Source organism: Scyliorhinus torazame, chromosome 6, assembly GCF_047496885.1.
Source record: "Scyliorhinus torazame isolate Kashiwa2021f chromosome 6, sScyTor2.1, whole genome shotgun sequence".
Classification (NCBI taxonomy): Eukaryota; Metazoa; Chordata; class Chondrichthyes; order Carcharhiniformes; family Scyliorhinidae; genus Scyliorhinus; species Scyliorhinus torazame.
In genome coordinates, this window is record NC_092712.1 from 152,649,008 (window position 1) to 152,663,525 (window position 14,518).

General features: G+C 42.5%; 1 protein-coding gene and 1 long non-coding RNA gene across 4 annotated transcripts in view; one reads left to right on the forward strand and one right to left on the reverse strand.

Moving 5' to 3' along the window:
* Positions 1-2,372: 2,372 nt before the first annotated feature.
* Positions 2,373-5,394, reverse strand: LOC140425075 (uncharacterized). The gene is made up of 2 exons (XR_011947757.1): positions 4,249-5,394; positions 2,373-3,600 (listed from the first exon to the last, which is right to left on the reverse strand). It is a non-coding gene; the product is annotated as an uncharacterized lncRNA (long non-coding RNA).
* Positions 5,395-6,003: 609 nt separating this feature from the next.
* The window catches only part of nr4a3 (nuclear receptor subfamily 4, group A, member 3), a 29,170-nt gene continuing 20,655 nt past the window's right edge, over positions 6,004-14,518 (forward strand). Inside the window, exons 1-3 of one of the 3 annotated variants that reach the window (XM_072508918.1) lie at positions 6,004-6,305; positions 9,577-9,744; positions 12,573-13,417. In XM_072508918.1, coding sequence (XP_072365019.1) covers positions 12,575-13,417 — 843 coding nt within the window. In that variant the 5' untranslated portion in view covers positions 6,004-6,305; positions 9,577-9,744; positions 12,573-12,574. Of the gene's footprint in view, positions 6,306-9,576; positions 9,828-12,572; positions 13,418-14,518 lie in introns of those variants that run through there. The other 2 variants (XM_072508917.1, XM_072508919.1) reach the window with 2 other exon arrangements.

A 14,518-nucleotide genomic window follows, 5' to 3' on the forward strand; every position in this document is an offset into this window, starting at 1 on the left:
GGCTACAACATCGGTGTTCTTGTTTATATAAATTAAATCCACCATGTACGCACATCAATCGCTCTACTTTAGGACTCAGGACCCGCCTGGATTTATTGACATTGAAAAACTAGTTGGTGAGCGGCGCTTACTTCTGTCCTACGCCTACCGGACAACGCGCGCGTTTCCCAAATACCAGCAATTTCAAATGACAATATTTGAATCGTTCTAAGTGCACTTAGAATTGCCACTGACTTAATGATTTAGATTGGTGTGCTGCATAAGTGCATGCAAATGAACAGTCTTTCCTCAGCAGTGAAGTCTTCGGAGATAAGGCATGGGGAACGATATTGAACATTAATGGTTTTCGATAATGCGTCCCTGTTGCCTCATTTCAGAGGAGTCTACTTTGCTTCATATACTGCCCCTTGTCGCTTTGGTTTCAGCGGCAGCAAGATATTTTAGAATATACTTCTGCTTCAGGACCCCTGTGTAGGGAGATCACTCAAGTCGAGTCCTGTAACGCAGCAGGGAGCCCATTCACTCCCTTCAAGTAAACTTAAATCAATTTCTTCGTCAAAAATGTGTTTCCTTCTTGATCATTTGTATCTATCTAAGCGTACTCAGAATCACTGGTAATGACTTATCTTCCCCTCCTATTACTCACCTACATGCTACCGTTTGGTGACATCATCCAAAAGCAGTGATAGTTTTCACATGACAATACCCAGCTGTACCTTGCTACCACCTCTCTCAACTCTTCCACTGTTTCTAAATTATTAGATTGTTTATTCCATCTCCAGTATTGGATGAACAGACATTTCCTTCAGTTAGGTATTCAGAGGGCGAAGCCATTGTCTCAGTCCCCACTCCAAATTCTGTTCCTTAGCTATCAATTCCATCCCTCACCCCAGCAACATTAAGCTATTCTGCACTCAACCTTGTGGTATCACATTTGATGCTGAGATGACCTTCCAATTCTATATTATGCCATCACTAAAACCGCATATTTCCACCTCTGTAACATCACCTAACTTCACTCATCACAGCTCATCTGCTATTGAAAACCTCGTTAATGCATAAATTATCTCTAGCCTTGGTTATTACAATACAATCCTGGCTGGTGTCCCACATTCTACCCTTTACAAATTTGAGGTTACCCAAAACTCCGCTGCCCAATTCTTACCTCACAGCAAGTCCCATTCCCTATCACCTCACCTCTGTGATCACTGGCCTACATTGAGTTCAGGCCAAGTAATATCTTGACTTTAAAATGCTCATCTTTGTTTTCAAAACCCTCCATGACTTTGCCAACTACCCCCCCCCCCCCCCCCCCCAATCATCATCTCTGTAATCTGCTCCCTGTCCTCTTGTGCATTCTCAATTTTATTTGTTCCATCATTGGCGGCTGCGCCTTCAGTTGCCGCGGCCCAAGCTTTGGAATTTCCTCCCTACAGCTCGTCACCTCACTTTCCATCTTTAAGATACTCTCTAAAATCCCTCTTTGTCCAAGCTTTTGGTCATCTAATCCAATATCTCCTTATGTGATGCAGTCTTGCACTTTTGTTTTAAAATACTCCTGTGACATTTCATTACATTACAGGCAGTATATAAGTTGCTTTCACTGTTGAGTGCAAATCATAAAATCATGAGATCGCCATAGAAACTATTATGGTATGGTCATTAGCGAAAAACCATAAAGGCCCATAGGCATCTCTTTCCATTAGAGAGAGAATTGGTTGTATACCTTTGGGGGCTCCACTCAGCATTAAACACGGGGCAAGGTAAGGAGGTAAGCGTCCATGAACTACCATAGCCAGCACAGGGATGGGTTATATTAAACTGAAAGAAAAAATGAAAGAAAAACCTTCCTCGGGAGAAATTATATGGACATACAAAATGATAAGTGCATTATTGAAAATACAAGCATATACAACACATTTCGTGCCATCAACATTAAAAATAACTATATTAATTTATTAGATTTTTGTTATATTTCCAATTTGCAAAAAAAGTGTGATATTATGTGGACTTCTTTGAAAGTCTCTTGAGGTTTGTGTCAAAAATGACTTGTCACCCAGCTTTTCAAAATGTCTACATTGGTCTGCTCCATGTTAACTTATTTCAAATATATATTTTTAAAAGTGCAGAAGAAAACAATGTCAGCATTATTGTGGCTCATGGGTTTTGAAATATTGGGCATTACTAAAAACAAATAAGAAGTTTTGAATATTTAATTGAACTTCTGAGGAGAAGTATCTTAATTTGCAATATGCAAGCAGCACAGTTAACAATGAGCTTTAATTCTAATAATTAAACTGATGAGTAAACACATTAATTTTCTCCATGCTTCCAAAGCCATTGTGCATGAATGTTACTTTTTAAATACAGTATAGTGTAGAATTATATTTAATTTTTTAATGGAGCTCCAAACATCCCATCAATTTATAATCTGTTACAAAGGTCAAAGAGTGACGCAAGTTAAAAACATTACGTTTCAGTGCTAGTAAGCAAAATGAGCGGAACAGTAGTGCTTCAGTATCATTTGGGTTGTAAAATGTGGTCTTTAAAATAAACCAGCGTGTCTAGTTCCTCTTTATCAATTACAATGATTAAACCAGAAATGAATGACTGAGTAAATTATGTTTAGAAAGAGAAAGTGGAATATATAGAATAGGTCTTTCAATCTAGATTTCTGAGTGTATACCTTTTAGCAAACAGTTCCATTTGGAATAGATGTTTCATTACTTGTGATGGAGAAAACCCTGTATATTTTGTTAGAAATATAAGAAAATTGGGTCACACATCAATGGGACACACTGCATTTTGACATTCTAAGACTTCTAAAAGAACTCTTTTCTATTGGTGGTTACATCATAGATAAGATCATTAACAGATTCCTATTAAAGAACTTAGTAAGAATGCCCTCATAAAGCTGCACTTGTTATTCCTAAAGTTTGGATACAGTCTGTATTAGTGATATGGATAGCATCAGGAAATACTGTCAACTACACCATCACAAAATGGTCAAAAACTGAGTAACTCTCAAAAGGTGAAACAGCATGTATCTGTTTTTGTAAAAGGGCACTGTGCATTAATTTCATGGCAACATGCTAATCTTACAAGTTAAAATAAGAAATAACATAAATACATAACAGGTCAAGAGCAAAAGAAAAAAACATCACTTCAACTTATGAGGTGAATACTTTTTTTTCAGAAGTGGACCAGTCTAGAGTATTTTATTATTTTTTTTAAATCTTGCAAATGTCACTTTTTGATCATTCTTTACACAATTGATACTTGTGCATTTTCACATAAAGTGACTACATCTCACAATGCATTTATTTGGTTGTAAAGTGTATAGAGGCATCCAGACGTCATGATAAGACACTGTATAAATAAAAGCCGAGAGCAAATCTTAAATCATTTACACTAACCTAACAGAACAATAACCATTAACATTTCAGCTTGATATGCGAGTTTTCTTATTCTGCAATGTGTTATGTAACACACTGCTCATGCAGTACTTCATGTAACCTTGTATTACATTTTCTACTGATCTGTTGGTAGTTAGCATCCATGCTGATAGTTCAAGTTGGCAGGTAAAGAAAGCAATTGAAACTGAAACAGAAAATGAAAACAAATTATTTATCAGAGAAAGGTACAAATATCTGGTTTTACTTAACAGTTTGTGATGTGACTTTGGCCACTCACTTAGATAACCACCTTGCTGTCAATCCCATGCCTCCAAAACTCATTGAAGAAACGATCCCTATAAATTCAAAGCTGCTCACATTTGACATTGTTGAAATGTTAACTTGTGATAATCTGTATAAAATGAAGTGCAAAAATATGCTGGCAATTGGAAGCATTGATAAATTGTTTTGTTCGTTTTTTCTATCATTGAGACGCCTATGGAAACTGTACAGCTGGCTTTATTAAGTAACATCTACTCCATGCTTCGTTATTTCTGTTGCTTTTGAGCATGTTGAAAATCTGGCGGTGCTTTTCTTTCCCCTCATTCCAAAACATTGTAAAGTACAATGAGGGAAAGTATATGGTTATATTAAAATGCAATAATTGTTATTCCTTGTACTGATTAATAGCAATTTCATTGTTTGAATGTGAATATTGTCACTATGGTGAATCCAAGTGCATTGTGCTTTCAGAAATAAAATGGGGTTAATGGGGTATTTCCAAGTTCTCTTTTTTTTAAAAAAGACTTGATAAGGCGAGATCATTAAAAAGAACCTCATGCTTTCTACTCACCACAGAAATCTAGTACCGTGAAGTCACAGCTTTGCACAAGTAAAGTGTATTTCTCCCTCGGGCCGTTGAAGCGGGCATCACATGTCTTTCATTTTTTTGTGTGTAGAATTTTAAATCAGAAATAAAATCTGCATAATGTAAACATTTATGTAAAATGCAATCTCCAGAATTGAGGCTGAGACTTGTTTTTGGAACGCGAGCCGGAACTAACAGTGATGGCGGCGTGCCTGCGTCACCAAACGTCTCCTGATTGTGACCACGCTCCTTTACGTAATCCGCGCCTGTGCGTAAATAGGAACGTTCCCTTCCGTCTGCCTATTTATAAAGTGGAACAAGGGTTCACCACCTCACTCACCTGCCAAAAGCCTCAGGCGCTGCGGTGAAGCTGCCAAACCGCGATGCTTCCGAAACACCACTTGCCAGCAATTGGTCAACCGCCTTCATGCAACAATGGAATTAAGACACAGTTTCTTTTTCCAAAAAAAATCTCACTTTAAAACAAAAAAACGGAACAACCCATGAAGCAATAACTCGAACGCAATGAGTCTCCGCAGCATTTTTGAAGGGGAAAAAAAATACGCAAGGCGTATAATGCGTAATAAATTTGTGAAAGCAAAGGCGTTTTGGCATATTTACAAGAATGTGTATCTTGTTCAAATAATTAAAAGGTAGAATCTCAACAGTTCAAGATTTAATAAATCCCCCAATGCAAGATTTATTCCAACTTCCGTTTTCTAATTTCTTACTAAAATAAAATGTATGTTTTCGCCGCATCCCGTCCAAAATAATACTTCCACTGTACACATAAACACAATCCATAAAGGTGCCGCGATAAGTGAAAATTGTACAATCGGTTTTATCCCAAACACTCACGCCTCCGAGTATTGTATCTGAAATAAATCGGGTATTATGAGAATTTAACATAATAATTATTCCATTAGTAGCTGTAATTAGGTTATGTTTAAAAAAAAAATCAAGAGTGTTTCTAAACATTAACCAATCGAGATAGCTACGACTAAAAATACCTATCCACAACTATATTTGGTTTCACTGGATCACAAAAATAGTTCCTAAAATAAACGGTACGCCCCAGAAATGAATGAGATCTGCGCTATCTCAATCGATGGATTGGCCCAGTGTGGCTAAATTTAGCAACCACTTGCGTCAATGCCGTGCGTCAGCGGGGCGCTCTCACGCGCACAAGTTCCAGGCCGTCCCCCCCCTCCCTTCCCTCCCTGTGGCCGCGCCTGGCTTCCCGCGCTCCGATTGGTCCGGCAATCCCGGGGAGAAAAAAATGCGAGGGGTGTGGTCATGACGAGGGCACGGGGAAAGGGGCGTGGTGTTCCATAGGGAACGGCGCGCAGCGATTGGGCGCCTGCGGGCAATGACGCGCTGACGCGGGGGTTCAGAAATGATAATAAAGCGGCGCGAGGAGAGTTGGAGTGCCTGTGTTCCCGTGTCCAAAGGGCTGTCAGCTGCTGCTGAAGCTTCCACGGCGTGACTGTTGCGCGCACGAGCGCGGGGCGCGTGAGCGAGCGACCTAGCCAGCCAGGGGCTCAGAGCGGAGACTGTGTGAGCAGACATAATAAAAGCCAGCTGACGTGACGTGCCGCCGTGTGACGTGCGCGACCCGGAGGCGTCACAATTGACGTTGACTACATTCCAGCCGCTCTTATGGAGATACCGGCCCTCCTCCTATAGGCGAGCAGCTTTCGCGAAGCTCCCCACCCCCTTTTCCCTTAAACATAAATGACGTTCACAAAGTGAGGGGATTGTTACTGTTATCTGTCCGCACATAAACAAAGGCACATTGCAATCGGAGGAGAAGACTACAAAACCGAGGAAGGGAGCAAAGGAAGAGTTCCTCACTTTTTTCTCTCTCTGGGTGAACTCGCGTGAAGAGGAAAGATCCGATTTTGCACTACAGCCAAATCATTTACTGGGAGTGATATTTCAAAGACAAGTTTCTCTGTCTAATATCCATGGTTCGGACTGTACGCCTACACGCAACTTGGACGGCTGTTTAATTGTAAAGACGGAACCGTCACAGCAATCAAGTACGTATCAATCAGTTACTCTCTAGACATCATAAAAGTTGCAATGGGTATGCTATAGAACAAGTGACTACGATTCAATGAGCTTCGGTGATGTGTTTTTTTGTTAGCGCTGATTGGAACATCCTTCAGAACTTGTTCTTTGATGCCTGTCCCTTGTGTCTTGAGAATTTATGGGTTTATCAGCCGGGTTGAGTTGTGTGACAATCGGAGAGCAGCGGGTATTAAGGTATTTCTGGTAGTTGTCATGGTAATGTAATGCTGCAGGCAGGCACGGTGTTTGGTATGATGGGTTGAATAGATGCGATTTGTCTTGCACTTGTCTGTATGCATAATTAGCTATGTTCAAGTGAAAGTATATAGTTATTTAGTGTCTATTTGACTTCACTACGATCGCATTCTGAAGAGGGTATAGTGCTGGTTTGTTTATAAAGTTGAAATGCAGCGCTTTGGGATGAATTAGTGATGATTATCATTTTGCACGTCGGTTCGGGTCACGGCCATCGATATTCGGAGTTTCGGTTGAGAAATAACCAGGTCTAACTATGGACTCTGTTGACCCACCACGCGTGATCATTTAAGGTGCTAGTCCTAGACTTGGCTTCAAATGCTTTTGCAATTCTTTTACTAATGGTTTCACTTTCAGAAGTGGATCTGTTTAACTTTTACTTTTTGTTGAGTAATATTCAGTAGTAGCAAGTGCAGCACGTTCTTATACGTGTGTACATGGGGTGTTTACATTTGAATTTTCAACAGAATCGCTTTGAAATATATTCGCATTGACGAAAGTAGTGAGTGCAAACGCCAATAAGGCTACTTTGCGGGCGAGTCAACAGTCCAAATCCCAAATAGCCTGTAGAATAAAAACTTCATTTTTCTGAGGCGGTGCCGAGAGATGGTAACGTGACACGGGCGAGTTTGTGAATTTGGGCAAGTTTCTCATCGGGATCTTAGTAGAATTCCAAGGGTGAAATCTACTGAAATTTCTGTCATCAACAACATTGTAGCAAGTTCACATACTAACTATGTCTTGTATTCTTTCATTTAACCATTTGTGGTGATTTGCGCGCGTAACTGCGAAATGATAGTGAGATTGCAAAGAATGTTATTTCTAGTATTGATTTTGGGAGTAGTAAGGTGTCCAAGATGGGGAGTCTTAAATGATTGTCTGAACTGCCCTGAATAGGTCAGATCCTGAGTTGTGTAGGTGGTACAAACATGTGATATTATCTCTAAACTCACTGCTCCGAGTGCTCCGTTTTCATTTCACATATTATTTTTTTTTCATATTTTTTAATTACTCTGCACAGCCATGGGCGACGATTTCTGACTTCCAGTATAGTTGGTAGTTTACCTTCTCAAAGAAGATCGCGATTGAGAAAAATGAGTCGGTTTTTTTTCTGTAATAATTCACTGAAATAGAAATTAAAACATTGAACATTTCTCCAGTTAATGTACTGCCCGACTCTGTATGGGAGACGGGACTGCTGGTAATAAGGCTGATAACAGGACGGATGTTTAAAGAGACATTGCCCGTTCTCTAGGTAACCAGCTGATGATTTAGAGGATTCATCCTGAGAGGGAAATGCTGTGTAAAAGGAGTGAAGCGTGGAAGCTGGGATTCTTAAATACAGCCTTGCAAAAGGTTTTTAATTAAGTAAAGCGGGATTCCACACGATATAGGTCAACCTACTAAGGATATACGATAAGGGAAAGTTATTCGGAAAACATGTTTTCTTTTAGTTTAAAATATTTTTAAAAGTGAGAGGACCATAGTATAATCCAAAACTCGGCACCACTCCTGCCGATTTCTGCCCGCAGCGGGATTCTGTGAGTGAGGCTGCGGGAGTGAAAAGTGGTTATGACAATATATTTCCGATGGCAGGGGAGGATTGTCCAAAAACGTCTTCTCGCTGTTTCATACCCGACTCAGCCCCAGAATAAAGGATGTTGCTCTCTGATTGGGAGCGTCCGGGCCACTGTAAAATTGTACAATGACATTTTCCAAGAAGACTGCATGTTTCATTGGAGATGGAAAAGAGTCGAGATTAAAGGCTTCAGTACAATTACTTCACCCACGATCACCAGCGGGTTATGTGTTCTATACGTACCGTGATAAAGGAGGTGGATTTCCACCAAATCCTGAGTCTTATCCAGTAAAATGTAATACTGATTGTAATGTTTGGCTGAACATTTTCAGGAAAAGATGTGTTCTGTGGACCCCTTGGGAAATGGAGGTTTGGCTTTGTAAAGGACATTGATACCTGTGCTGGGTTATTGTAACTTTGTAAAGTTTGTTTTTGCCGAGTGGCGGTCAGATTAAACACATTGAGAGAGGGCGCTGCAGTTCAACTGGTGGAGTTCGCCTGCACCAATGGGACAAACAGTAGCAAATATGAAACGGCAGGCTTTTATTAAAACGGCAGGCGTTTTGTGAATGTGCTGCAATCCTGTGATTTAGCCGAGTGATCCCAAACCATGCGGAGACATCATTTCATTTCAAGTCCAAGTTTCCAAACCGGTGACATCACATGGAGACTGTGTGTGCATTGAGCGTCAGGCTGGCACGCAGGAGCTCCACTGACATCCGAGAATAGAGGCACAGGCTGCGTGGCTGAGCCTAGGCACAGAGCACAAGAGCCACTCACATCTTGCTAACTTTCCCAACCCATCGCTCTCTCAGTCCGAGCTGAGGGATAGTGACATGGGCTGCACCGCTTCACCCTTAGTGTCTGCGCTGGAGGAGCACCCAGGGGAGCAGCGTTCTTCCATTTGAGTTGAGTATCCATTCAGTGAAGTTTACCTCTGTCCTGGACTGATTTATTGACCGGTCACTTAAATCGTAGCGATTTGTGGTCAATTTGAAGCAGCGGGAATTTTCATTCTAGATTTGTTATTTTAAAAAGTTACATTTTTGTAACAACTTTATATCTCGGGTTTTCCATCGTGTGTGTGTGAGTGTGTATGTGAGTGAGTGTGTATGTGAGTGAGTGAGTGAGTGTGTGTGTGAGTGTGTATGTGAGAGTGTGTGAGTGAGTGAGAGTGTGTATGTGAGAGTGTGAGAGAGTGTGAGTGAGTATGTGTGTATTTGAGTGAGTGTGTGTGAGTGAGGAGTGTGTGTGTGTGTGGGGCGGGGGGGGGGGTTACATTATTGCCATCATCTGATGTTTTAGTTGTCTTGGATTTGGTGTTTAAAGGATCAGGCCAAAGGGAAGCTGTGCGCTTCATTGTTGCCCCCTCCCCAGCTCTGATCTGTATTGTTCTCTCTGTGTAGATCTTGGTTCGGAAGAGCTTTCCCCGCCGAGCCGGAGCTCCGAGTCAACCCCGCGAACAGCCGGGAGCACCCAGCCCAGAGACAACACGTCCACAGTGGCCGAGCCTCTGGCAGCCCACCGGGCCAACATTCAGCGAGCCAAATATCACCCTCCCTCAGCACACACAGGTACACACTGCCGCACACACTGGAGGCGACATGGTTGTATGTAAACAACAGAATACACGCACAAGTGTATCATACACGTGAAGGTTCGTTACAACATCAGGAGATTCTCCACCTTGTTCTGAGGGCTGGGCTGGGGTGGACTGGGGTGGTGGTGTGCCCGATGATGCTTTATTGTAGATGGACAAGTGTTGACGGGGAAAGTTCTTTTTTTTCGTTCCCTTGTCTTAGTGTTAGGATTTACTTTCCTTCTTGTATCGCCTCCTTATCGCCTCCTTTTGTTTACCGCTTCAATTCTCCACTTGTACTTTTTACTTTGCGAGGATGAGGCGGATATGTTTCACTGCGGATACAGATCACGGGAAAAGGTAGCAAAGCTTTGGATTCTCCATTCTCAATCCAGAGAATTAGAACATGTGTTGGCTATGGGTCCATACCAATTGAACCCTATGGATGTATAAAGATCACCCCAAAAATACATGCCTATATCCATGAGTCTGTATACATATACAAATCTGCCTATGTACATATGGATATCTGCCTATATCCAGGAGTCTGTATACATATAGATATCTGCCTATATCTAAGAGTCTGTATAGATATCTGCCTATATCTAAGAGTCTGTATAGAAATCTGCCTATATCCAGGAGTCCGTGTACATATAGAAACCTGCCTTTCCAGGCATCTCTATACATATAGAAATGTATCTATAATCCAGGAGTCTGTATGCTTATAGAAACCTAACTATATCCAGGAGTCTATATGCCTATAGAAACCTGCCAATATCCAGGGGTCTGTACACATATAGAAACGTGCCAATATCCAGGATTCTGAATACATATAGAAATCTGCCGATATTCAGGAGTCTGCATGTCTATAGAAACCTGCATACATCCTGGGTCTGTATACATATGGAAATTTGCCAGTATTCAGTGTTCTGAACACATAGAAACCTGCCTATATCCAGGAGGCTGTATATCTATAGAAACCTGCCTATATCCAGGAGACTGTAACGGTAAGGTAAAGTCGCCATAGTCCCAGATGACCATAGGTTGCTTTCCTCTTTGAGGGGGAGAACTGACTGGTAATGGTTTAACCTGAGGATCACCATACCCCATGGGAGGGGCAATGTTGAGAAGGGGCCGTCCAGGAGTCTATTCATATAGAAACCGGCCTATGTCCAGCAGTCTGTATGTATATAGAAATCAGCCTATATCCAGCAGTCTGTATGCATATCGAAACCGGCCTATATCCAGCAGTTTGTATGCGTATAGAAACCGGCCTATATCCAGCAGTCTGTATGCATATAGAAACCAGCCTATATCCAGCAGTCTGTATGCATATAGAAATCGGCCTATATCCAGCAGTCTATGCATAAAGAAACCTGCCTATATCCAGGAGTCTGTATATATAAACAAGTTCGCAGATAACCAGGGGTTTATGTACGTCTTGCGAGAAATCTGCCTGTATCAGGGTGTTTGTATACATGGAGAAAGCTGCTTATGTCTAGTCTGTATGCAGAGAGAAACCTGCTTACATGCAGGTTTGTGCACATACAGAAAACTGCACATGCATAGGGAACTGTATAATCGGAAGCTGTAAGTTCACGGATAGAGAAATGAAAGCGGCCTATCTGCAGGGGTCGTTGGTGGACAGGTTTGATAGACATGCAGATAAAGTTGCTTAAATGTAGAGAAACCATGCACATTGCTGACAAATGACGAGCATCTCTGCTTGAATCAATTTGCTCACTGATGTTATCAATCCTAGTCCCTATTTTTTCCCAATGAATTTCTACCATGTGATGTGATAACTGGGTGTAATACTATAATATTTTAAATACAATCTATCCACGCGCAGTCAGTATCTAACTGTAACTGGCCCCTTTGATATTTGGAAAAGCCCATTCATCTACGACACACTGAATGCAGTGCTGACACTATGCTTTGTCACACCAGTATTGTTGACAGGAGGCAAACCCTGACTTCAAATCTTCGCACAGGAGACTCTGTCCAGAGCACCTGAGGAAGGAGCAGCGCTTCGAAAGCTAGTGTTTGAAACACCTGTTGGACTTTAACCTGGTGTTGTAAGACTTCTTACTGTGCTCACCCCAGTCCAACGCCGGCATCTCCGCACTCTGTCCAGAGCGGCTGCAGCCGGCCATCCAGCAGGGAGATCACGGAATGACCTGGTGCTTTACACAGCAAGAAACAACTTTTCAAAATATAACTTGTACAATGGCCACCCCCACTCCCACACCTTCCAATCCCAGACACACGCAAGGATATTCATCGGGAAACTTCATCCTGTTTGTCGCTGATTTTCTTGAATAATAACATTGGTGGAAGCAGATATACAGTAACGTCCAGGGAAGCACACACATCGCTGCACACCAGAGCAATACAAGTACAATGTTCCAAATACAATTGTCCCCGGGAATATTTCAAAGAAAGCACTGTCCCACAGTGACATACATTACTGCGGAGTCTTCGACCACTGATTCTGAGTAACCTTTAAGTCATTGGCGAACTAAGCGAGATGGTGCAGATATTAACCTGACTTCTTCTCAGCGCCACTTAACGTTAACGGTTTAGCCCTAAAGGTACAAAGTGTCGGTGAATTAGAGTTATTTTTCTGGTATGGGACTGAATCAGGAACCAGAAAGACGGCGTTAGAAAGAGGAATGTGGATTTCCAGCAAGTGCAGTTGGTGCGATCTCTTGTGTAATAAAGTTTCCTTCCCCCGCAGTATAAATGCAGACCGTGCGATAAAGCACTGGCAGATCAGTGCTGCTAACTTTAGTAACGTCAGTCTTTCTTGTTTCTTTGTAGACATGCCCTGTGTGCAGACCCAATACAGCTCTTCGCCACAAGGTGCCAGTTTTGCAGCTCCGAATTACGCTTATGGGGATTACAGCTCTGATTTGGTGCATACTGAAGCCCCCTACATGAAGTTTGGCATGGACCTGGGCAGCACTGAAATCACAGCCACCACCTCCCTGCCCAGTTTCAGTACCTTCATGGAGACTGGCTACTCGGGCAGCTATGAGTTCAAACCATCGTGTTTGTATCAGATGCACTCTTCGTCCTCACAGAGACCCTTCATTAAACTGGAAGATGTTCCCCATCACAGCTACCAACCATCGATCCAGCATCAAACCGAGGACATCATGCCATCGACATCCATTTACTTCAAGCAGTCTCCTCCATCAACCCCCACCACGCCGCAGTTCACAACACCACAGACATCCATGTGGGATGAGCCTCACACGTTACCCCCAGTGACCCAGACTTGCATGGCCACAGGTCATATCTTAGATGCCCCTATGAAGAGTGGCCCGCCCAGATTCCCGCTGTTTGCCTTTAAACAGTCCCCGCCACACTCTCCAGCCTCCAGCAGCCACATGTGTTACGAACCCACCTTGAACATGCCGATGGGAACCGAGAGCACTTCTGCACAGTCGGTGATGGACGCTCGTCAGTACCCGCTGCATTTGGTCAAAGGGTCGGGCTTGGGCTTTCACCCCATGCCCCTGAGCCAGAGCGCCCAGAGCTTGCCGTCTCCCCCCAACCGAGGCTCTTCCTCTGGGGAGGGGATGTGTGCCGTGTGCGGGGACAATGCGGCTTGTCAGCACTATGGGGTGAGGACCTGCGAGGGATGCAAAGGGTTTTTTAAGGTACCGTGCACCTTCATCTTTCTCAAACACTATGCTAAGTTGTTTTTTTTGCGGGGGGGGGGGGGGGGGGTTACTCGCAAGCAAATAACATATTGCAAAAACCAAACCTGTCGTATGTGCAAAATAAACTTGCATTTATGTAGCACCCATCACGGCCATCCATCACCTCCAAGCGTTCTCCAGCCATTGAAGTGCTTTAAAATTGTAAATGTCCAAATAAATAAAGAATTCGGCCAGAGAACTTTCTGAATGCGCCTAATTTTAAATGAGATGAACTTGGAAGTTATTTATTTAACTTGGCCAGTAATTTAGCAGAACAGGATTGGTCGGGAATATACCTGGACTGTTTTCAGAAGGAATGCGTTCGAAAGAGAGGGGTTTCAGTCCAACCCGCGCACAGCCCAACCTCCTGTCCAGCAGCACCTTAAGAAGGCGCCTGTCCAAATGAAGTGCTTGTAAAAACAAGAAATCCTTCAAGAAACGCAACACTTCGGCGACAAGATTGAAAGCACTTTTACTGGGTTGTCAGTTCTATACGCACAATTAGTGATCATTTCAAACAACCGGGTATCAAAGGGAAACTTTCACCGGCAAAAGCTTTATATTAAAGCGATGGGGGAAGAATCGAGACTGAGAAAGTTTCAGTGTCTAAAGATCAGAAGGAACATTTTTTTAAAAATCAGAAACGAAATTACCATGAAGTTTCTTATTTAAAACATCAACCTAACTGAATTTGAATTGAGAATAGTAGATTTTTAAAAATCAAGTACTAAACAAAGTATTTAAATAACTTTTGCGGGTTTTGTTTTGTGGAAACATGTACCTCCTGCTGTGCTGTACATTCAAACAGGAATAACAGTTTCAAATGATGCCTTTATTCTTGATGATTGCAGCTAATGCAGCCAGAGTTTAGAAATAGAAAGAAGTCCTGTCTGGAAGAGGGGGGGGGGGGGGGGGGGGGGCTACGGAGTTATGGTGTCATTTCAGAATAAGACAATTCAATCTTGGCATCAGTTTGGCTGGGATGGTACTTTCTACTTGGCGCAGGAGGCGAGTCTCATTTGCAAAAGTGACCAAGTGGCCCACCTTTCTGGGAAATGC